The sequence below is a fragment of the Galendromus occidentalis genome, unplaced genomic scaffold, assembly GCF_000255335.2.
Source record: "Galendromus occidentalis unplaced genomic scaffold, Mocc_1.1 scf7180000077539, whole genome shotgun sequence".
In the NCBI taxonomy this organism is placed as follows: Eukaryota; Metazoa; Arthropoda; class Arachnida; order Mesostigmata; family Phytoseiidae; genus Galendromus; species Galendromus occidentalis.
The window spans coordinates 11,519-34,592 of NW_003805527.1; the positions used below are offsets into that span (position 1 = coordinate 11,519).

Here is a 23,074-nt window from a genome sequence, read left to right on the forward strand (position 1 = left end):
CGTGTCAACTACCCCCTGCTGCCGCAGTTTCTCGGTACCTCGGGAGCATTGGCGTGACGGTGTTCGGCGTGGTATTTGTCAGCTCGATCCGAAGCTTTCAGCACTAACAAGATCTGATTTTTCCACCATATTCATAAATAGGTTAAGATCACTTCAAGTTTGTGACGTCCGTGTGGTCGGCTCTGTAGTTACACACGTATTGGTTAAGTTGTGAACCTCGTTGTGGCTTGATCCCTTCCATGTATCGTGACTCCCGCTCTGCGCTGAATTTCTCTCCGGCATATCGCAGTCGTGGCTACTCTTGTCCTTGAATTGTGTCTAATGATTACATGTCAGTTGAACGTTCTGTGCCGAAAAGTACTCAGTAGGAGGGACTTCAGACTGTGAAGCTTGGCGATGATTTGACTCTCATAGTCGAACCTTGTCCACTGGTTCCTGTTCTCCCGAAGCACCAGCTCGCGCATCGGTCTCCATCTGCGAGAGGATCGATTAAGATATGAGTCCTCGGATCAGGTTTTTTTCATGAGAAATCTTCGGATTCTCGGGAACGATAACAATAGGCGCTTAGGGATGAAGGACTATGGGACCGGAAGCGGATGGGGGGATACATTGATTTCTTCTGACCTGGATAATTGTCGAATCGTCCGGATTCTTGGAGCTGGAACCCGCTTGCTGCTTGCCGTCAAAAATATCATAAACAGCTGGTTTTCCTTGCGATTTATTGTTGTCCAGTCTGTTTATGAGGGTCGCCGTTGGTGACCGGTAACGGGTGTATTCCATGTTTTCAAACCAAGACGGTACTTCGTTCATCGGACGACTCTGCTGCCTCTGTTGGCATAAACATAGTCACGTTTAGAGGCATTGGACGACATGTCTATCGGTACCGACCCGTAGTCAATGTCGCGAATCGATCGACAGTCGTTGCTTCCGATGGAATTCCGTCTGATTATGCGTGACCAAAGGTCTAGCTCCGCTGATCACTCAGTCCAAATCTAAACTATGTCGGGCATGACAACCCATATCCATTGGCGCTGTTGCCCATCTGCTGTTTGATCCAGCGAAAGTTCAACATCCACCCGGGAGCAGCGTCAGAATTTTCCCGGGAAGATATGATCTGAGAATAATTTGCGACATTAAGCTAGAAGTATTGTAGCTTCAAGTCTCGTTCGGACGAACCTGATTTTCATCTCCCACGTCTTCTCCACCCCTCTTCCAGGGGAGGACAGCCTCAGTCTCTGTGAGGGCTTTTCGTTCCTTATGAGGATCTCGCTGCGAAGACGAGCGGGCTACAAATGTGATACCCTGCTCATCATCCAGGTTCGAGTTGAAGTCCATGTTATACCTGGGAACAATTCGGATAAGCTCGCTGCTGATTACACCGAGTCAGGACGGCATCAGCATTCTGATCGCGGGTGAGGACAATACGGAGATAAGCCCCGACCGTCATATCCAACGTTGAGGAACTCACCTTCCGAGATGAGGCTCGCCCTCCTCTATAGTTTCAGGGTGAGAGAATTGCGAGTGGCTCTTATTACGTCCGAGGACTGCCGCTGCGGCACCTCCTCGAGGACCTCTCCTGTGCACTCCTGACGCGGAGTTCAGCCCACTCTGCGGATAAGATTACCGGCATTACTATCGGCCATCCGCTCCATATCATTGATACGGTCGCCCCCCCAAGTGAAGGGAAGTAGGGGAAGTGATCCCTTCCCGAGATCAGGCGTCCAAGTTCCGAGAGTGGCGTGGCGAAAGATCGAGCGATTGGTGTTTCAAAGAGAAAGTTTCAATTCCCGATGACAGAATAAAACAAACGAAACGGAACAGAGGCGTTGCTTCACGCACGACACCCGGTGCAGAATCATCATCGTCGTCGTGGTCGTCGATGATGACAACGGTCGATCGATCCAGAGAGAACTACCTCGCTATCGTCGGCAGATGTTTCACGGACACCAGTCCAGTTGGATTCGCCGCTGTCGTCCTCATCGGCGCCGTCGTCCTCAATAGTGAGATCGACCATCTCCACGTCAACACAACAACATATATCGATGTCTCCACAGATAGCGGCGATATGGTGTTTATTTCCCGTCAGAGTTGAAATCGAGTTTCGCCTCATTCGTTCGGGGCACAGAGTCAACTACAATCATTCATTATTTTTATATCGCCCGTCGAACTTCGCCTTCACACCTTTCCTCCCACCCCCCCCCCCGGGCGGCCATCTTCAGCCGCGAGATGCTGTTGTTCACAAGTTCGAAACTAGACCTCATCCCATATGGGTTCTGATCATACGCAATCTCGTTTGTTCCCCCCCATTGGATTCTCTCGAAATGAGCTCCGCCGCTGTCGGCACTGACCAGACTCGCTTCTCCCTGCGGCCGAGAGGAGCACAAGCAAACTTATGAATCGGCGGATATCCTCCTCTGAAGTTTTCTTACTGTGTCGTACATACCCTCTTGTCCTGTGTATGTCGCTGTTGCTGCTTTTTGACGTTCCGTTTCCTAGCGTCCTCGCTCAGCACACGTCTACATTGCGGCAATGGGCGTGAGTTGGGTTAAAAACTCGATTGGTACTCAAGGTCGGGCCTCACCGACGCTCGTATTATTATCGTTGACAATAGAGGTTGACGAGCCTCGGTTTATTCAACAGATAAAATTGCTCACCGGGTTTGCATTCTAAGTTCATGGTGTAGAGGAGCAGCACCCGTTGCCGGGTGACGTCCATCCGGCGACCTCTGCTCATCGCGCCACCTTATGTATCGTGACTGAAAAAAGAGCCAGGCGTTTTAATTATTGGCGTGGCGACGCGGCCCACGAGTCCGCTCCGATTCAGAGGGTCGCTTCGGAGGGGAGATTCCAAACTCCGAATCGTCCAGATCCCGAAATTTATTGCACGGACAGCTCTAAGCGTGTTCTGCGCGGACTTTATCGAAAGCAGATCGACATAATTCCAGGAGATAAATCGACACCGAGGATGGCTGGACGTGATCGGTGAACTGTCCCTGAGGTCCACGAGAGTGATGCTGATGTTCACGACGAGCTCGACTACAGAGACTGCGTGACCTTGGCCAAGGTCACTCAGTCAGAGCACCTGGAGCTCCTCTATATACCCGTCAATATCGTCGGGAAAAATGGCCTCGGACTGATAACCTAACAATAACATCATCTGGAGCTTATGAGATCTCTGATCGATATCAGCTCAACGCGGCGAGCGAAAGCCGGTCATCAGGCAGAGAGAAAAAAAACGAAGCAAGAAAGATTACTTCCCTCACGCAGGGAAGCGGATGAAGCGGCGGTTCTGACATTACGTTCGAGACGCAGTGAACTATCGCGTCGTGCAACAGAACCGGGTCTCCACCTAATGGCAGACTGCGTATTTGGCCCCTTCCGAAATGCAGATAGATTACCACCCATCATGACTGGAGCATTCCGAGCGATCGAAATCGGAGCGATTATAAGTATTATGAGGCACATGGCATCGCTCGAGGCCGATTACAGGCGGAGTTTCTCGAGTGGAAGCCGATCGTGAGAGAAGCCACTCGACAAAGTAGCACGCCACCCCCAAACCACGCCCTCTAATCAGTGACGTTTTCAGGTATAGTCTGGTCATGTATTCTCTGTGTCTGACTAGTTCTGGTAAAGTTCCCTGAATGAATCCCTGCAGGTCCAGAGAGACGTGCGTGCGAGGACGGCTCACTTTCAACGGTGAGATCTTGGTAATTCGACATCGAAGCTCAAAGTCACCACAAAACATCCCCGGGGGGGGGCGACCTTGAAGTTTCTACTCTTCCTCCGAGCTGCAGATATTGAGCGGAGTCGAGATGACCGCCCCCGATCAATCATTGAGAAACGTCACGGCGTATATTTTGAGGCTTCCAGAAGTGACTTCGGAAACTTGTCTTGTTCTGAACAACTATACCGGGAGGGTCGATAGTTCCTCTTAGCACACGTACAGACCGCAGCTCTCTCCGAAGGACACATAATTGATACCGACAGTACGGTCTGCTGGTCGGGCTATTGTCGAGCGAGCGACAGAACTTACCCTAGGCTTGGCGAGTGCATCTTTCAGTACATGGTGCAATTCCGCTTCCTGTACGTCCTGTGAGGAATAGTTTTATTTGTAGTCGCGAGCATCGATTCAGCTTCGATCGAACAGCGAAACTCAATCAAAAACAAACCTTCCCGCTGGGTGACCAGTGCAGCTCGTTCATATCGTAATTTAGGTCCGTAGAACGGTCACCTACTGGTATTCCGCCGAACGAGTCGTTCCGAGGTAGGCCCGCATCGCTGAGGGTATCAATTATTGAGCTCGGAGAACTCAGAGAGGGCAATTGATTGGAGAACCATGGAGCTTCAACCTCAGGAACTCACCCCGCAGATCCCATGTTGAGGTTGCTTTGTGTGTAAGTTCGAACGATACTTGAAAGGGACATTCCATTCTCTTTGGACAAAGCGAATGTATTGATGACGGAGTTGTTCTTCTTCGCTATGTTGAGCTGCAAAGAAGGCGCTAGCGATGACCGAGAGAGGATCCGATGTTTGGTATTTTGTTCAATGCAAGCAGCGCGATACCACACCGGGTCTGAGAACTGTTTTTTTCTCCACTCACCGCGTCGGCCATAGTGAGTTTAGAACAAGTTTCGAGGATCTTCGGCTCTCGCGCCCTGTGATCGTTGAGCAAAATTGGTCTACGAGGGAGAAAGGCTCAATTATTCACAAATTCTGAGGCGAGGTTAATCAGAGTGTGGATCGGGAAGGACTCGAGGAGACTCTGCGTACCTTATCCAACGGTTGTTGAAACGTTTGAACTTGTCCCGTATTTTGTAGTTGCCCATGATCTGTCCGGAGATGTCCTCGATCCCTGCCATCAGGTGGTCAAACAGACGCGTATGCAGACGCTCATTCATCGAAATCCTTCCCTGTAGGTTGTTGAAACCTTCAGATTTCGGTCAATTCCCGAGCCTCTCACCACCAAACGAGGACCAATCGTGAAATTTTCGAGCAGTCATCCGCTGGGTGCTATTCGAATATCGCCCGAAACCATGCGTCGTCATAGGTCTGCTCGAATTCTTTCGGGATCATGGAACACTTTCCGGAGCCTTTGACGGCATCCCTCTGTCAACATTGTTCGATATCTTCCCCTTACCCCTTCTTTCACAGGAACGTTCAGCAACCGGACCAGAGGACCGATCGTCATTCCTTGGCAGAAAACGGTGAAATAGATGACGGCGATCGTCGTGGTAACAAACATCCTCTTCTGAGGGATAATCTGTGAAGCAGAATATAATCGGCTCATGTATCCAGCGCTGACACCAAAGGCGCGATGGAAATGAAGGTGGCACAGACTCGTGGATCGACTACTAGTACATCGAACCCGGCAACAGCCGCGTCGGCGGCAGCCCTGACCCACATCCGAATCCAGTAGACTCACCTCCTCGTCAACAACGAGGACAAGTGCGAAGGCCACCGCTCCCCTGAGGCCCCCGTAGGACATTATGAACTGGTCAACCTGAGAAGGAAACACGGAATGGGTGTTTGAGCGTTGAAGTGCCGACTACACGAGTCTACGTCCCTAAACTCGGATCAGCGAGAGCAACGAAAATGCTTCCAGACCAGGAGGGATTCATTGATTCGAGTAACCCGCGAAGCCTGAAGGAACTAGGTCGGCGAAATCACGACGCTTCACAAACCTTGGTGAGTTTATGAAGACGATAGCGATTCAGCGGCCACGTGAACATTATAACACCTGTACGTTTCAAAATTCCCAAATTAGGTGCTTCTGATGCGTCAATACAACTCGATTGCTCCGGCTCGGTGGGGAGGGGGCCGGCCGGTCGGAGACGACCCACGCTCGATCAAACTCAGTTATTCATGACCTTGATCGCCGGGCGAGGTCAATCGACTGATACGCTCGGTACACAGCGTACCCGGCTGAATAAGTTCTATATCGGCTCATACGAAAGTTCCGCGGAATGAAAGATAGACAACTTGCCCAATGTCCGGAAAACGGTGATGAAAAATATGGTAAGACACACGAAGCGCGTATTCCATTCGTGCATATCGTTCACCTGCGAGTAAATATCATGTTCGGAATGATACTGGGGAACTGATAGAGTGTACCTACAAGAGGAGATTATACTCGGCGATCGCGCCGACGAGGTGTCCCGGAGCCCTGATTTCGTCGACAGCCGATACGACATGGGTTCCTCCCCCAGAAAAACTACTCACGGTTGTGACTCCTAGGAAGAGGAAAATGATCGTCTCGGAGCAATTAGCGATCATCTTCATGGCATACTTGATTGTTGTGTGCGATTTTTGGGATATGTTCTCTTCGACGTAGTTTTTCATTGTCATCCCTGTTTCAGAAAAAAAGCCCCCCGCTTTATATCATCGAGTCCGTCCTGATTCATTCTAGAGCATCCGACGTTAGTGAGTTGAGGTCGCGACAAGTGGTCAGAAAAAAATCCTCATTTTGTGTCCAATCCGGCCATGACTTGTATGGCTCGTACTCACCACAAAAAGTTAGCGATAGGATCCCACTAAGCTTGAACATCTCGGCGAGCAAGTACGCGAGATATCCGAATAAGAAAATGAATAGAGGCTCGACGGGTCTCACGTGATGGGTGAACCTCGATGTGAAGGCTGCCACCAATCCGAGAATTATACCTACGGCTGAAAGAATACCATTTCCGTCAGAACCGGTCTTCCCCAACCCATCGACCTAGCTCGGTCACTCTCGGGGATAGTTAGACAATGTTCCCTCGTGAATTTCAGTCCGCCGGGAAAACTATTGCATGACGACGGACCCCGCCGCTACCGAGCGAGTTAGTCGCCGACATCAGAGTAGTATCCCGAATTCCGCCTCCGGACTTTTTTTCGCTTGGAGCCTCAACTCACCTACGCCTCCAAGAGCAACGACGAAGAAGCTTATGATCCCCTTGAAAGCTTCGAACGCGGTTACATGCTCAATGCCCAAGATGGAGTATATTTCGAACATGCGATATAAAACCTACAAGAATGGTATGATAATTATTCTCTTCATCTCGGAGAAGATACCGTTCCGAGAGGATCTTCGCACATACAGCGCCTGTCGCATCTCGAGTGCAGGCCGTTCCTCGATATACATAGAGTAGTTCGGAGGCCATCTCGGCGGATTCCAATCATTTAGGATTCCACTGATCGGTGAAGATGGGCGGAGGGGGGAGGGAGTGCCATTTTGGATTGCAGGGCACCACATCGTTAGAGGAGACCGGATACTCACCACAGTGACTGCGTCGTTGAGGAGACTTTCTCCGAAAACTATAATGTACAATAGGTCGTTCACGTGGATCTCTTCGAACACAGCCAGTACGGCTACGGGGTCGACCGCTGCGATTATAGAGGCGAACAGAACACATTCCAATACTCCGATGGGCTGGAATCGAATGCAAACCGAAGGTCATGAAGATTCCCCTCGAATACATTACCGGATACTGATTTCGGGGTCCGTAGACGCCCGGCATAAGGAACGGATACTTCTTATCACTCACCACTGCTCCGTAGAACCCCGAAAGTCCTACTCCCCAATGGCAGAGGCCCACGGTGAAGGCGTTCCACACCGTCGCAACCACAGCGAACATCAAAATTGTGCCAAGATTGTCGAAAAATGATCTGGAATTGGAGATTGTATAAATGTTATGGCCGGACGCATTACGAGAGTCGGAACTTTGTGACGAACGAGACTACGACCCATCCACGTGGATTCTCAGCCTCAACAGTCATCGAGCGAGCAATCGCCCTTCCCTCTCCGTTTCCCTTCGTCCAACCTAAAATTGTTTCATCACGATCCTCTCGGATGTGTCTGGCTTGCTCGTCCGGGAAACCGGATCACCATCAGCTTGGGCGAGTATTGTCCTCACAAGTCAGGCGCTCATGCCGAGTGAAGATGAAGACCTTAACCTTGATGGGAAGCTAATGTTGCAGATCACGGAAGGTGAGCTCTGGCGAGATGTCGTTCCTCTGCGTCATCAGGCTGTGACGACGTAGTTCGCAGCACGCCCACCGGACAGTTACCGATTATTCCGCACGGTGAATATTTGAGGGGGAAAAAATGAAAGCGAGGCGCAAAGTGAAATAGATGTTTCCGTCAACGCAACATTGAAATTTATACGGCGATATCTCGAGGAAGGATTTCTACTTCGAGTCCTCGCTGAGCCTATCGCGAATTCGTGAGACGCTGATCCTTTCGAGAAGCCGAGCAAGTGCTCCCCACTGGGGACGAAATCAGTGCTTTTGGCAGTCCCCGAGCCTTCTTGTTCGATTGAATGGCTTCGCAGCATGCTGCGTGTGATGGAAACACGTGACCTTCGGATAGAGGTCCAATTAGGAGCACGGAGATCTCGTCGGACTTCGCTTGCGTCCCGCGTACGTCATGCCACTCATTCTTATGCCGATATTCCTCTTTGCCGGAAATTCCGCGATATGGGACGATGCTTAGATTCCGGTGTATCGTATCTTTCAATATCAGTCGAAAGATCGTCCCGAGAGAATATCCTCCATGTATCCACCTGTCGATTATCGATGGGAGATCCGCATCTCTCTTCATACTCGAGAAGTTACTCACCTGTTGGGCATGTGATAGCCTGCGTCCAGTATAATTGGGGGAAGCATGAATGTGAAGAATACTCTCGGCGTCAGAGGATTGTTGAATTCCTGAAAACCGCGAGGACCAAGCGTGATGATTGGTTTCGTCTGATATCCACTCCTCTGAACTCGATGTCATCTACTTGGCCGCAGCCATGGAATCAGACTTTGGAAAGAACGGAAGCCCGTACATTGTATAATCGGGGCATTCCCCTACATATTGAGGAAGACTCAAAATCCAAAACGACGAGCCCGATTATCACTGGGGTACAGCGGGCGTTGAAAGAAAACACCAGCTTGGGATAATGAGACAGGCTGGGCTTTCCGAACCCTCCTCGCGAGTTACCCTGTACTCCTCGCACTCAAAACTCACCTCGACGCCTGCGTAGTGGAAGAGTAAGCCGATCAGAACCCCGATCACGATCAGGATGCATGACTCAGGACAGATCTGGTGAAGCTTCGGCGTGAGATGGAAACCTGTAAGCAGGAAGCTAAGAATAAGCCGCGATTTTCCAGCGTCTCGGATATGAGAGAATTCTCTTTCGTCAGTCCGGATCCTTCCGGGCTTATCATTATCATATTATGTAAGAGGAGCCTGCGACAGTCCGCGGTATGAGAACACGTGTTTCCATCCTCGAGATGATTAGCGATTACCTATTTAGGAATAGGCTGTGGACAGAGCGCAGACACGGCGCATTGCCGCGGGCGGTTTTCCCCCGGAGGAAGGCGCACTGGTCAATGCGGAAGTTTCAGATAGAATTTCCAAGCGAGCCCCAGAGAAGACTCCAAGAAGAAACGACTCTCGCTTCAAGTGTTTGTAGGATCGAGGATGAGACCGTTCACACAGACAGACGCATGACAGATGAGAAGAGGTCTCCTCTTCTCATCTGTCATGGGGAGGAGCAGGTTCCCCCTCGTGCACGTGGACAATTGCCAGCGTCACGGGGATCGGTCTGGCTCTTCGCATTTCCGCGCTCTGCCAGTGGCGCCGCGCCGCCCAGCGAGCGCATCGACCTCAACCCTCTCGGTTGCACTTCGCGAGTCCCCGGTGGAGTTGCTAGGCGACCCTCCCTCAGTTCTACGAAGTGATACTCAGAATCGAGTTTCGGAATTGTCATTCCGTTGGAAAGCGTCTCCAATAGGAGTCAAGTCGTCCTGGTGAGCTCCATTCGATAGCAAGGACTTTCCCGGAGGAACTTCCGACATTCGAGGAATTTTCCCCTCGGAGTCTCTAACGAAGGTCTGAACCCTCGTCCAGAAGGCGGCGGACGACAAATGAGGGCAGGAAGGAAATCGCAAGGCTCAGGGTGCACGGCCGACTCTATCTACGTTGAAGAAATGCACAAGCATTGCACGAAGTCCTTGTCTGAACCTATTTGCCTCCGAGACTTTCCCGGAACGTCGAGGGACGCGATATGTAAAGAGTACATGGCACGTCGAGGTGCCGAACCGGAGAGATTCTGAAGTAGACTCTGGTGCTATGGACTCGGCATCCGGCGGAGGCTGAGACTATCCTGAGGTTTGACCGACGTATGGTTCTTCCAGAATCTCCCCCGTCGCCCAGACGCAACATCTTCTGATCCTGCCGATCTCACAACGACGGAATCGAAGCCGAGCGCTGTGGCACAATTAGTCGACACGATCCCCAGTATTGGTTTCTGGGCACGGTTGCACGGCAGATAACGCTCGTGTTGATGTGTAAAGAACGTTTTAGTTGATTGGCTTTTTGTATTCAGATAATGAATCCGATTGCGACGTCAAGCTCATATCGTACCATCTCTAATACGCTGTCGGTTAACCTATGACCGAAAAGCAGCCGTAGTGTATCGAATTGCTTCGGGAAGTGAACGAGCTGACGAGCGGAACCGTTCGCGGCCCCAGACAATTACTCTGAATTATTCTGTCTCTTAGAACGGTAAGGCGAATACGCTCATCAGCATCACCTTCGACGGAAGCTGAGGCATGAAAAGCACTCTGCACCGAAACGACCGAAACTCAAGAGTCTGAAGCAGCCCCGTCTATCGTATACCATTATCATCGATCATCTGAGTGGTGGTTACGATATCATGTGGTATTCGATAGGGAATCGACTACCTAATCCGGGGGACTCGAGGAGAGCTCTCAGTTTTTCTGTCTTGCAGACGTGGACAGAGCTCGTCGCGGGACGACTCCGCTGTGACGCAAGCTGGAGGGCGATCGGAAGCAGCGGAACGATCCTCTGAACCGATTCCTCGTTTTAACGAGATGTCTTAACGAAAAGCTTCAAAAACTCGAGATGGAATAGGATTTTTCTGCGAAGTCCCAAGGCCGCAACATGTGTGGCAGAGCGTTAAATGCAGCCCGTTCCAGACTCGAAATACTGGGCACTAACCGGCCGAGCAGCATTCGAAGTAAGCGAAGATCATCACAGAAAAGCGTTCATTGCCGCAGCTTCGTCGCTTATATAAGGCCTATACTATGTGAGGGCACATCTGCTTAACAAAGGCTTCGGATGCAGACAAGGCGTGACTGGGCGGCTATTCCGATGGAGGGGTACTTATTCGGAGTCTCTTGAACATGGTGAAAGTTAGCATAATAGCATATGATTAGATCCGTACTCGCGGGAACGACTCCAGGGAAGACAACCCCCGATAGACCCCTAATATTTTGATGCTTCAGCCGTCCTCCTCCTTTGAATGAGACAAATCGCGAAGGTAGATTGGTATCGTGAATTACTGGAACCCACTGAGTCGTTAGGATCCGACAGATCAGGAAGGAACGCGAAGTTTCTGATGTGTGGCAGACGCCAGTCCGTCAACTCTGAAAGACTAAAAGAACAGGAAAATGTCCCGAGATTGCGTTCGTCCGATCGATTTGATTGATCGCTCGTCTTGCAACTTTCTGGTAAGAGAATCAGAGAGAGAATAGAATCATACGGGCGAATGGGATCAATCCCGTTGTTCCTCCACGGTGAATTTCTGGAGTCGCCCGAGTTTTCTCACGGCTCTGATCTGTCTAACAATTGTAAGTTTTTCGGCGAAATCCTCTGATTTTCGATAGAATGCGCATCATGAGATAGTTCACGAGTGACAGCTAATCAATGTCCCCGACGAGGAACAGATTCCACATGTGAGGCTTTCGTTTTCTCCGTCGCATCTTCCGGATTAGGACATTAAACCTGAACTGAAACGCCTAATCTGGAACAAAGTTCAATCTCGGGGAAGGACCTCAAAGCTTTCACGCTCTCCAACGTCAGCCTGAGTCACGGAATCCTGTCCCCGGTCTCCTCACTCTGGTTCCCGGATAGCTGCGCTGCTCTGGCGGACATACGACATGCTGTTTCAGTCGAACTGAGGAGAGAGCAAAGGTATTTTTGGAGAGTCCCCTCGTGAGACACGGAAAGAATGTGGGCGTGACTTCCGAAGTCCCGACGATTATTGTGGATACCGACGAATTTCGTCGAAATCCCGTCCACTCAAAATATTCCATAACCGCGGAAGTTTCCAGCAGTCGACTGATTCAATCGGGCGTAGGTTATTCGGACTTCGCGCCGGCTACCAGCTTTGCAACGAATCGACGCGCAGCCTTTCCCATGTGCCCGGTTGGATAACAGCGAACCCCGGAGGAGGCTGTAAGTTCTTATGTAAATATAGACTTGAAATAGTTCTACTGGCGTTGTACGGCGGTATACACGGGTCGTTTACGACACAAGTAGACGAGCTCGTCCGATCGCGAAAATTTGTTTACTGTGCATACATCCTTCGGGAGCATCTCAGGTTAAGGGAGCTCGTTGTTTGCCAATATCTAGCGCGGAGAAAACTCCGGGAGGAGTATCGCTCTCAGTGATTTAATGAGTCAGGAGAATGCAGAAATAAATAAATGATGACGAGCCGACCGATGATTGTGAAATAGCTTCCGTAAAAGCGCTCGTTCCACGGGATGAATCCTCAGCGCTATGTGGAGGCGTTGTCATTGTCACTTGCTGCCGTTCCTCCGAGTGATACACACTGCGGGTCGTAGTTATCAATGGCGCCGTCTTGGCTACACCGGTGGGCTGAGTGGGAGCTTGCGACGGGGTCTGCTCTTCGGCTCAGAGAGCCCCCGCGATAGTTCAAGGACAAGGAAAAACTTACAATATCCCCCTGCCTCTTTCGAAGTGCCGAAGATCGATATCAAGAGCGGGATTCGATCCGGGGGCGGGGGGGAATCGTGGCCAGAGCTCCAGGAAGACGGTCGAGTACGAGGTCCCCACCTTCCACATTATGTTTCCGAAATGTTGACATCGACAAGACCGACCTGGGGTTCGAGTCGTGCTCACGCACGAGCTGATCGCCCGAGAGAGAGCACACGACGGAGGCGCTAGACGGCTCGACGAAGCCGTTTGCGCTGCTCATTCTCATTGAGAGACTTCCTGGAGCGTCGTGTGAGCCTCGATTGAGCGCTTATCCGAGCATCCGACCTTGTCTTTGCACTTGCGAATAATTTCTGTAAGCAGGTCCTCAGTGGCTCCAGCTCGTGGACAGAAAACTACTACGCTTAGCTCATTTCTGCCAATTCACGAACCCGTCTGTCAAACTCGGATTTCAGTGACACAGGAGTCTTGTCTTTGTCTGCGGTTAGCCTTCCCGACATATCCGATCGATGTCTTAACGCAAAACCGACCTTTGCATCACACCCGTCAAGTTCCATGAATACGTTCGGGTGTCAACGCGGTCGACCGTCATCCAGAAAGGAAACTTGAGGACCCGAGCGCTTCTGTGCGACTATCTTTTTTCAGAAGAAGCCGTGGCGTGGATTCTTTCGGGGTAATTAATCGATAATGACTGCTTGCGATTGCCCTCTCGGTCAATGCATTGTGTTCTCAGCGTGCGAGAAGAAACAGGAAGTCTACTTCTAAAAGCGGTTTCCGATCTTCCATCAGACCCTGAAGTGTACGCCCGGGGCTGTTATCGCACCGGACCGTATGACGTCACGTGCTCGTTTTCTGTTTCTACCGAAGTGGTTAATAACGGAATGAACATTAATTCTCCCGAACGACACCCGCCACACTGCAGGGGGAAATTTGGGAATCCAGACAGATCAGACGCTCTTGAACCAAACCAGGAGTTGATCGCGAAGCACGCCGTATCGATGCAGTGATATTCACATGAATCGGTAAATACCCATCGACCCGCTCCTGATCAGAACACGGTCAGACGAGCTCGATGGGAACCTTGAAGCACACAGAATACTTCTCTCTTAGATTCGGACGTATCGCCCCATTATCCAATGACTCGTATGTTCTGTCAATTTCTTGGCATCCAGTCTGCAGGCATGAGCTCTTTTCCATTCCATCTTCTGATACGGAGCATGACTTCATTTTTCGAGAAATGATCGAGCCCTTACGCTGAACAGATCCTGGAAACTGTTTCGGGTCTGGCCCGCGAAAAATTTGGTCTCGGGAGCCCCCGAGTTTGCTGGAGACCCTCAGCTCGTAAACACGGAAATTTTTCTCCCTTACTGCGGCGAGTATGACAACAGGAATAGACAGTCTTCCCGAAGATGAACAGCGAATCGTCGTGCTACCCATAGCCCAAACTGAAAACGTTATGGCCCACGAAGAGATAGCGTTATCCTTGGTCGTTTACGATCCGCCGATTTACTGAGGAGCTTTCCATCGGGGAGGCTGTGACACACCATTTTTTGCCACTACCGCTACTGGAATTCGAATTTCCAAGCGAGAATCCCTGAGGGATCGAAACTCTACACGGAGATTCCTTCTCTGTTCGTGCATTGGAACTTGGAGCCGTACGAAGCTCTGAGCAAACTTTTCGGATATTTTTATTTATTGTTTTATAGAGATGCTTGCAGCTCGCGACCCAGACGCTCTGAATCGAATAATCGCTTTGTTTTCCCTGTGCTTTTGCGGGACGTGTTTGCTATTCGATTCCGTCTCTCACCTTCTCAAAGAGACATATTGTTATTCGGATCCGAACGGCACGAAGGGAAGCTTGTGTCATTTTCGGCTCGCTTCGGCGAGACTAGGTTCCAGTTCTGCGGGACCGTAATGAAGAGCGAACCGAAGCTTCTTCAGCTTGACTCGTTTAGACTTCACTTAGGGTCTTCAGTCTCTTCAGGGCACCGCTTGCACCAGCGTCGAGTAGTGAGTGCTTGTTCCGTTTTTTCTGACGATTTTTAACCTGACCAAAACTCCGAAAGCATTCATTGTGGTCGTCGCCGTAAGTGACGCTCCGAAGGCCTCAGCACTTCCAGCTCAGTCAGTCCGACCACAGCCAGCCAGCCAGTCACCGACGGCATTCGTCACTGTCGTCTACGAAAATTGACGTCGGTCGTCGCCATCGGCGTTTTTCAATCACGTGCTTAAGTCAGTCGAAGCATATTCCGAATACGATGGTGAGAGAGTTGATGGATAATCACTGGCTCATAATTGTGCGGAAGAAATATCGCATCGCCGCCTTGCTTTCGTAATCCGTCGCTATGCTTTTCAACAATAAAAATCCTATCGAGATTGAATTTTCTTGGCCGACTCTTTGGCCTCGATTCGATCAGATCGACGTGCGTGGGACCTCGGTGGGGAATCGGCTCGAGCTCCATCCCATCGATCCATGTGGATTCTTCCAGGAAGAGCTACAAGTAGTCGATAAGCAAAGTATGTAGAGAGAGCGAGATAGCCACCTCGATGAATGCGCGGTCCGCGAAATCCCCCTATGGCTCTCGAAGAAAAAGACTCTCGAGACGAAATGGTCGAAGGAAGCCTCCTTGCCTCCTCACCCAAGCTTCGGAAGACCCACGGAACATGGAGCTGTCGCCTGGTCACGATGATCCGAATAATTTGATAAGATGAATCTCTACCCATTCGTCGAAGCTTCTCTGCTCCGATTCCGGCGAACTCCCAAGTCCGCATATCTTCTGGTAACTATCCCACTGAAGAAGCCGTCGAGCCTCCCACCGGTTGTCAGTTGATGCCTCACTTACAGTCAGACACGGCCAGTGAGAGCTACAGCAGGAGCGACGAGACAAAAACACGACAACAGTCACAAAAGGTGCGTCAAGAAGCGTCAACTTCCTGAGGCGAGCAGAGGAATTCGATTCTCGACGTAACCAGTCTAGCTACCGCGAGGGGGGCCGCTCAGTGACTTAGTTAAGAGGCCGGGGGCTCTTCCTAATTGTGCTGGTGGTAGCCCAGAGCTTTTACGCGCCAAATGGCGTCGATGATCGACGTCATAAGCGTCATCGACTGCGCCGTCCCAATCGATGCTATTTCGCCACCGTCGACGAAAATATTTCCTCTATGAAGGTCGAGGGATCGATTCGAGTCCCGGGACGGAGTCCTCTTCAGGAGCGAGTACGCTTCCGCAGCTTCCGAGTAGTTAGCTCGCGCGACAGAATTGACGGCATAGTTCCCCCGCGATATTTTTGCACCTCTGTAGACATAGAGCCGCCGAGCACTGACTTAGTGAAAAACCTTATTGTGGGGATATGTGCAGTAAAAACTAATTCTCTGGGAGTAACAGAATAGTCGAGACAAACGAACCCAGTCGAAAGACGTGTGGCCGCGTGCGCAGGCAGGCAGGGAGGCGAATGATCGAGCGAGCTTTCTAAGGAAGTTTCACTGTTCACGCCGAAAAACCACCGGAAATGGAAAATGAAGGTAACCCAAGCAATGTGACAAATCCTGACTCGCCGGCTGAAAGTCAACGTTCGCTTGTTTCTTGACGTGAACCAAATCGTACGGTTTCGTTCAATCCAGTCCAGACGGGAGCACCGGACGGAGATCCAAAAATAATGATGACAACAACCCGCATCAGCTCATTCGTTCTGGATGACGTAAATTTCTGTTAACGGGGACTAACCACAGAGCATAATAGTCTAAATGCGGTAAGGTAGGTCGGCGGCGTGGGGTTCAGAACGGATTTGCTGCCGGGAGGAATCCCAAGCTTCCTCTGGTGCTCGAATCTGATATAAGAAGATCCAACAGGGAGGCAGAAAGTAGCTTCGAGGAAAAATCAAAGAGAGCGCTCTTGAAAACGACGCCGAAGGTTTCTGATGCTGCCGATGGGCAACGAAAATCGCCAAAAGTGTGATTGCCGTATCCCGATTCCGCTAATTACAGCCGGCCACATTAGAATTTCCCCCAGATCAGCTTTCCTTTCAACGCGGATCCGCGCACCCCTCATATGAGTGATGGAGAAGCGGAGGGAAGAAAAGCCGTCCTCACGAGGCGAAGAGAGAGGGAGCGTCGTCGCAGTCGGAAGCTCATGGTGAGAAGTCACTCGACTCTGCGCAAATGGACCTTGCATGTTTTCGGAAGGAGAATATCGCTCCTTCTGGGGATTCTCGGGGTTGTCGAACCTTCGGAATCGACCCGAATATATATTTCCCTCGCGTGGATCGCGCCCCCAACTCCGCTGTCTGCTGCTCGATTTCGACTAGGATAAGTTGCGCGAGTCAATCTCGAGATGGGGAATTCTTGCGAAATTCTTGCTAGGCAGACGTGCGAACGTATGCGGAAACTGCGGCACGGAGTCGGAACGTCGGTCACACTCGGCTCTAAAACGCACCACAACGATTCGCGTCAATAGCTGAGAATCCGTCGAATGCTGTCAGCAAACACGAGTGTCGACCTTGAAAGGTTGTCCAAACGAACTACTTTTCGCGGATCTTTCCCGTCCGATTCGAATCAGATTCCCGGCAGCGTCGGCCTCGCCCGCATTCGGCTACTCATCGGCACGAATCGGAGGAGGATCGATATGACCGAATTGTCTCTTTGGAGGAGTTTTTCAGAAGTCTACCGCTCATGGGGGTCGCCCTCATCGAAGTCGAAACTGATTGGGATCAACGTTCGACGCTCAAATTCCACTTTGAGATCTGGAGTCTTTTTTTTTATTGTCGAGTTCATGTTTCGACGTGACTCGGTACCTGTGCTGTTGTGATGTGCTTCCGTGAAGTGGCTCCTCGCACAAATTGTATTAACGCTGAGCGCTTGGAATAGCTTCGGAACAACTCGCGTGTAACGCTACGCAAGGAATGGTAGAAAAAAGTGTGAACGAGAACCGAAGAAAAAAACTCGGAACGGATCTTGTCGACCTTGCATCGCCAGATTGGATATGCTCATTTTGTAATGATTCATGCGCGTTGACTTCTCATAGTACTAGGTATTTGTTCGATATCATTGTTGTTCAGCCGACGTGTCCGGAACTCACTCGAGAGATGTTTATTCGTTCGCCTATGAGTGCATTTTACGAGTGCTGCTCTTTATGAAAGTCTGCCTGTGTGCTTTTGGTAATGCGGCGCGGCTTCATCGACGACGAACACCCTGCCCTGCGGCAACGCTATGGGCATGGCCACATTTCTGGGCCTTCCGCCGAGCCACCGGAAAAGACGAACGGATTTCATTTGGCGTGATAAATATTTTTTTCAATTTACAACGGCCGGCGGATCGGCTCACGACGCGACACTCAAGCCATGTCGGCTCCTCTGAGGTCAAGATCACGTGGAGCCGGAGCTCGAAAATCGCCAATACAGTTCGCAAGTGATACATTTTCGCGTTTTTCCCGCGAGACGTCCCCTTCAACCGAGTGGCATACGACAGGTGGAGAATCTCTTCCTGAGACCGAAGACATGGGGGTTTCCGAGCGGTACCCCCACCCCTCCCCTTCCTCTCTCTAATAGCCGCCCCACGAATCGCGCCTGGATTCCGTAGTTTTTTCCTGGACCGAGTCAATTTCGCATACTACTAGGCTGCAACCCTGCGCGTATGGCCAGGAGCTCGGTCCGATTTGTGTTGAATGACAATTGACAATAATGGAGTTCCCGGCAGCTCTTGGTGTTGAATAAATTACCGCACCCGACGTTATCAGTTAATCGAAGTGTTTTTATTCTCATTCAGCACCCTCGCTTCTGTTTCTTGGAGACGTGATAGATTACTGTCATATATCGGATGTTCAAGGATTCTACGGACCGACGACGGCTCTCGCTGAGATTTTTCGTCTCAGATTAGAAATACGGAAGACACATTGAATGTACTCACCGATTTTCGCTAGTCCAGCGATGATGATCCAGACGACAATTATGAATGGGGCGCTGACGTGCTCGAAATCCAGCGCCACAATAATGAACGTGGTCGGTCTCTCATGGTGTTCGTGATCGTTCGATCCCGGATGGAGGGGGGTGACCTGATAGACGTTGGAAAGTGCTCAGTGGACTTGTTCCTCGTCGTCCTACCGGATATGGCTCGCTGTCGCGGAGCATGTCTCACCTGGGGACCCGAAGAATGGGTCGGTAGCGCGATGCCACCGTGGGATCCTTCTTCTTCGGGTAAGGCCGATCCTTGGCTCCTGGAACATAAGGAACTTTTCACTCAGGAATCAGCAGCGGACCTAAGCCTTCGAGAAGGGATGTCGATCACAAGAGAGTCACGAGGCATTCAGCTTAGGTAATTTATTGTAAGGTGTGAGTCGGGTAGAGGCGCTCTCTCCCGGCTGGAGTGGCCTGTCCAGATAATTCAATAATTGATGATCCGACGTCTGAGCGACGGTACACCGAATTCCCGTGTCGTATCTCAATCGCTTATCTTGCGCCACCTCAACACGATTCCGAGGAGCGATACGGATATTCAGAACAGCCGACTTCACCTCAATGGATTGCCTATTCCCGTCGTGTTGTCCCTCACGAATGCGCAATGGAATCTCATCCGTATCCCTAGGTCTGCGATCTCGGTAGCCACGTGAGTATCCGGGTCGATTAACGGCAAACTATTCGATCATGCGCTACATATTAATACCGTTCGCACGCCGGACTGACGGGTGATCGTATCCTCGCATAAACGTCTCGCGGATTCCGTCTTGCTCGGAAGTGTCATCCCGAATGAACAGTGGGCAAGACTCTCCCCAGCCAGATATCTGAATCGAATGCGCAGACGTCCGGACCGGCACCGAAATCGGTCTTCCCCCTCGAGTTCCTCCTTCGATCAAAGAGTCGTCGATCAAGTCTCGTAGAGGAAAGGGTGTGCAGAAGATTAGTGCCAGAAAGGAGAATTCTCCATACCAAGTATCCGCATCTGTAGAAGACTCGTTCGTCCGATGAAATCCTGATAATCATGGATCCGGCACACGAATGCTCCAAATCAATCAGTGATTATTCCTCGTGCGCGAGCTCCAAGCAAATTTTTCAGAATGTTCCCTTGGAGCGTCGGGGACTACACTTGTGGCCTGAGACTTCGTCAAGCTGAAGCGGTCCGGGCTGTTCAGGAGACACGGCGGTACGAGCGGTGACAGACCCGCGTATTTCTCGACACCCGTGATTCTATGGTAGCTCGAACCGCACAGGTTGCCGGCGCAGCGGGTTCTGGGACGAGGTCAACTCCCCATGGGAAATCTGAGACGAGATTCAATCGCTTTCTGACGACTTGAGAGGTTTGAACGGGGAAACGGAAATAATTTCTTCCAGGTGAGCCGATAGGCCTCAAATTGGCTCCTAGGATCCAGCTTGATCCGGCATATGGGAAGCGGGGAAGGGAATGATGACGTCATACATCTCCGTATGTGTTCCTTGCGTCCTGTACGCGCGAACTTTTCCGGGAGAGGGAGAGGAGTGGGGAGGGTCAAGCGTGCCAACAGGTGTCAGAAGGCTCCCGGCAGCTTCTATAAAAAGGAATTTGTCTCATACGTCACTTTGTGCGTCATAAATATATTTCACAAAGAGCCGCGAGAGTCTCTCCGGATAAGATTTCCCGAGAAAATAGGTATGAGAAGTCCTCAAATTAGTCTCTGCTTCGTTCCCTCGGCGAAGCAATCCACGAACTCTACCGAAGTCTACCCGAAGTTTTAGTGTGAGCCGCTCCACACACAAGGCATTAGGGTCTGGGTCGTTCCGGTAATCGATTAGAATGATCCGAGGCGTCCGACTCACTCCGTCGGTGCCAGAGAGTGCCGCGAAAATGAAGTTCCCTTGCGCAACGAGAAAATTCGTGGAAATTACATCCAGTGCTTTTATTTACAAGTTAGCCGGAAGCCGATTGCCTCGCAGACGTTTTGCTGCCGTTGATTTGCTGTTACGTAAGGCGTCTCAATGAGCGTGATTCTGGTTCGATATTTTCTGTGGGAATCGCCGTCTGACTAGATTTCATCCACTTAGCGCCGGTAGTCATGTGAGCCGTTTGTCATCGAATCGTGGCTTCGACCGTTCGCTCTTCAAGAGGAATCGCTAATGTAATGCTCGGCCGAACTTCTCCTCCCGGAATCGAGCGGCTAATCCTCGAGCTGAGTCGAGCTATCCGCCTCTCGATCTAGAAGGGGAAGCGGCTTTTTCCCCGCGACGAGATTCGATTCCCATGAGCACTCCGCGAGAGCATGGGAGCTAGAAGAATCACGACGACGTTCGCGGGTGGGCGGGAGCCTTCTAGAACTCTTCGACTCGAATCCTGGGACCATTCGGAGACGAGGATGCGATTCCCTGAGCCAGGCCGCTCGCCGGAACGATCTGATCAGAAACGCGAGAACAGGAGCCCAAGGGGTTGGGAGTGGGAAATCTACTACTCACATCGAAATAGGGATCCGTTTGAGTGCCACTGAGTGAGGGACGCCGGCGTCCCCAAGTCTTCCCAGAGAACCGGAAAATTCCGGACGGAGGCACTCAGACGGTAGATGAAGACATCCATGCGTGCGCAGGAATGAATCTCCGCGCGAAAGATTTTCTCTAGAAAGAATCCATACCCGGACGATGGATTTCTGAACTTGATCTGGGGTGCTCATGCGTCCTCTCGTTTAGAGCTGTATCGAAAGATGCATCATATTTTATCGTTTATAGGCGATATTTTATCGTTTTTTCGATGCAGAGCGGGGGAGGTCGGGGAGAGCCGCGTGTGGCAATGACACTGAACGTCTCTTAGCGAGAGGGAACTCGGGTCTACCTCACAAGTCGGACACTGGCACTCTGATAACTTGACTCAGCGACTGGGCGGAAAGCAGTCTGACCGGAGGGAAGCTACCGTTTACACGGTTAATCGACGATTGCCGATCCCTTTGTCTCATCAATGATCAGAGTTCCCTTAACGAAGGTTTCCTTGGCTGCACATTGAGAATCCGCCGCCGACAATCCACCTTACTTCGCCGGAAAGGATCAGCCCCATCAGTGGACAGGTCAAATTAGGTGGCTTTGGCACGGAATTCGCGAATGTCATCCCTCGACCGTCTTCCAGAGGACAAAGCAACTCGGGTTCCTCGTCTACTCGCACCGCTCGAACCTGAGCCGTGCCGCCGCAGAGTTCGCATTGCTCATGCATAGAACGTCGTCATCTCAAGTTGCCGCTCGTTTAGATTCTGCCGTTAAGTTCCGCGCAGTCAGGCCGAGATCTCGAGAGTCTTCGATGTAACGTGATCTATTTTGACTGACGAACAGCGCGGACCAGAGAAAACAAACAAAAAACACCTAGGACTCTCGGATTTTCTCAGAGGCTAGTCTCCTAGCTTGAAATCCGAGCGTCTTGATTGGCTTCACACAGACAGACTCCCATGGAGCAAAATAATCAACTTCCGAGACTTGGGAGATCCTCCCGTAAGAAATGATTTTCTTCTGTGGAACACCGGGAAAGGCGCTCATTTATTCCGAAAGAGAAGTACATGCATGTGACGTTCTTAGCAGCAACTCACCTGAGGTCGGGCGACGTGAGTTCGCTGCCGAGAAGCTCGGTCGTTCTGGCTGAACTCGCGCACAATGCGAGCAGCCAAGTCAAAGTCGAGATAATCCTAATCCGCATCGTGGAGCGTATGGCACAAGATCACACTTCACTAACACCGTTGTACAGCATCGTACTTCGTTCGTGGTCGTCGATGAACGCCGGTTCCGAACTTTATGCGACACCGTGCATTTGCACAAAGAGAAATACTGGTGGACCGCCCGGCCTACTCACTGCCGCCAGGATTCCGAGAGATCACACGCCTGCGACTAATCCGTATGTAGGCGTGCTGTAGGCGGGTAGACGAACTGGACTTCACAGCCCCTACGGTCCCTATAGCGTTCTTCGTGTCATGACAACCCGAGGGTCGAGGGGATTTGAGAGAGACTCGGCGGAGAGGACAGCGTCGGCCGCGCGGGAAAGGGCGCATCACAACGGAGCCTCTTTGCAGCGGTTGCGGCGGCTGAGGCGCGCCAACCTCGTGTGTATTTCCGCGCGAATAACACTCTGAAAAGGGGAACATATCGAGATGCTCGAGAAGACTGCACAGATCACATTTCGATCCCCCATCCTTGTCAGAAAAAAATGAGCCACGCTGGCACCGCGCCGTCTCTCGAGCTCGGGGGCTCAGGTTACCGACCGAGCAGAAGGGTCTGTGTCGGTGTCGACGCAGAGAGGGTGATTCCGAGACTTCCAAGTCTGGGGGATTCTCCTCATTCGGAGGAAAACCTTCCGTTTTATTGGAGTATGCCGGTCCATTCTGGATTGGGCTTACGAGGAGAAGAAAGGCGATTTGAGAATATGGTTG

General features: G+C 51.2%; 1 protein-coding gene across 1 annotated transcript; it reads right to left on the minus strand.

Annotated features, from left to right (window-relative positions):
• Positions 1-408: 408 nt before the first annotated feature.
• On the minus strand, positions 409-22,347 carry LOC100905452 (Na(+)/H(+) exchanger beta). Its single transcript, XM_029112933.1, has 26 exons — positions 22,241-22,347; positions 18,850-18,928; positions 18,622-18,766; positions 8,986-9,089; positions 8,593-8,681; positions 7,520-7,640; positions 7,252-7,404; positions 6,888-6,999; positions 6,504-6,662; positions 6,219-6,346; positions 5,983-6,058; positions 5,681-5,736; positions 5,422-5,499; positions 5,137-5,259; positions 4,770-4,909; positions 4,600-4,678; positions 4,362-4,486; positions 4,169-4,277; positions 4,033-4,089; positions 2,655-2,755; positions 2,444-2,516; positions 1,916-2,131; positions 1,469-1,608; positions 1,177-1,342; positions 625-822; positions 409-474 (listed from the first exon to the last, which is right to left on the minus strand). The coding sequence occupies exons 1-26, from the start codon at positions 22,345-22,347 to the stop codon at positions 409-411; spliced, it is 3,000 nt and encodes a 999-aa protein (XP_028968766.1).
• Positions 22,348-23,074: the final 727 nt, after the last annotated feature.

Coding starts and splice junctions, on each gene's coding strand:
- LOC100905452 (XM_029112933.1), bottom strand. CDS start 22,347: ATGCGGATTAGGATTATCTCGACTTTGACTTGGCTGCTCGCATTGTGC. Junction 8,682..8,985: donor TCCACTACGCAGGCGTCGAG/GTGAGTTTTGAG, acceptor CGCGGTTTTCAG/GAATTCAACAATCCTCTGAC. Junction 4,090..4,168: donor ACTGGTCACCCAGCGGGAAG/GTTTGTTTTTGA, acceptor TATTCCTCACAG/GACGTACAGGAAGCGGAATT.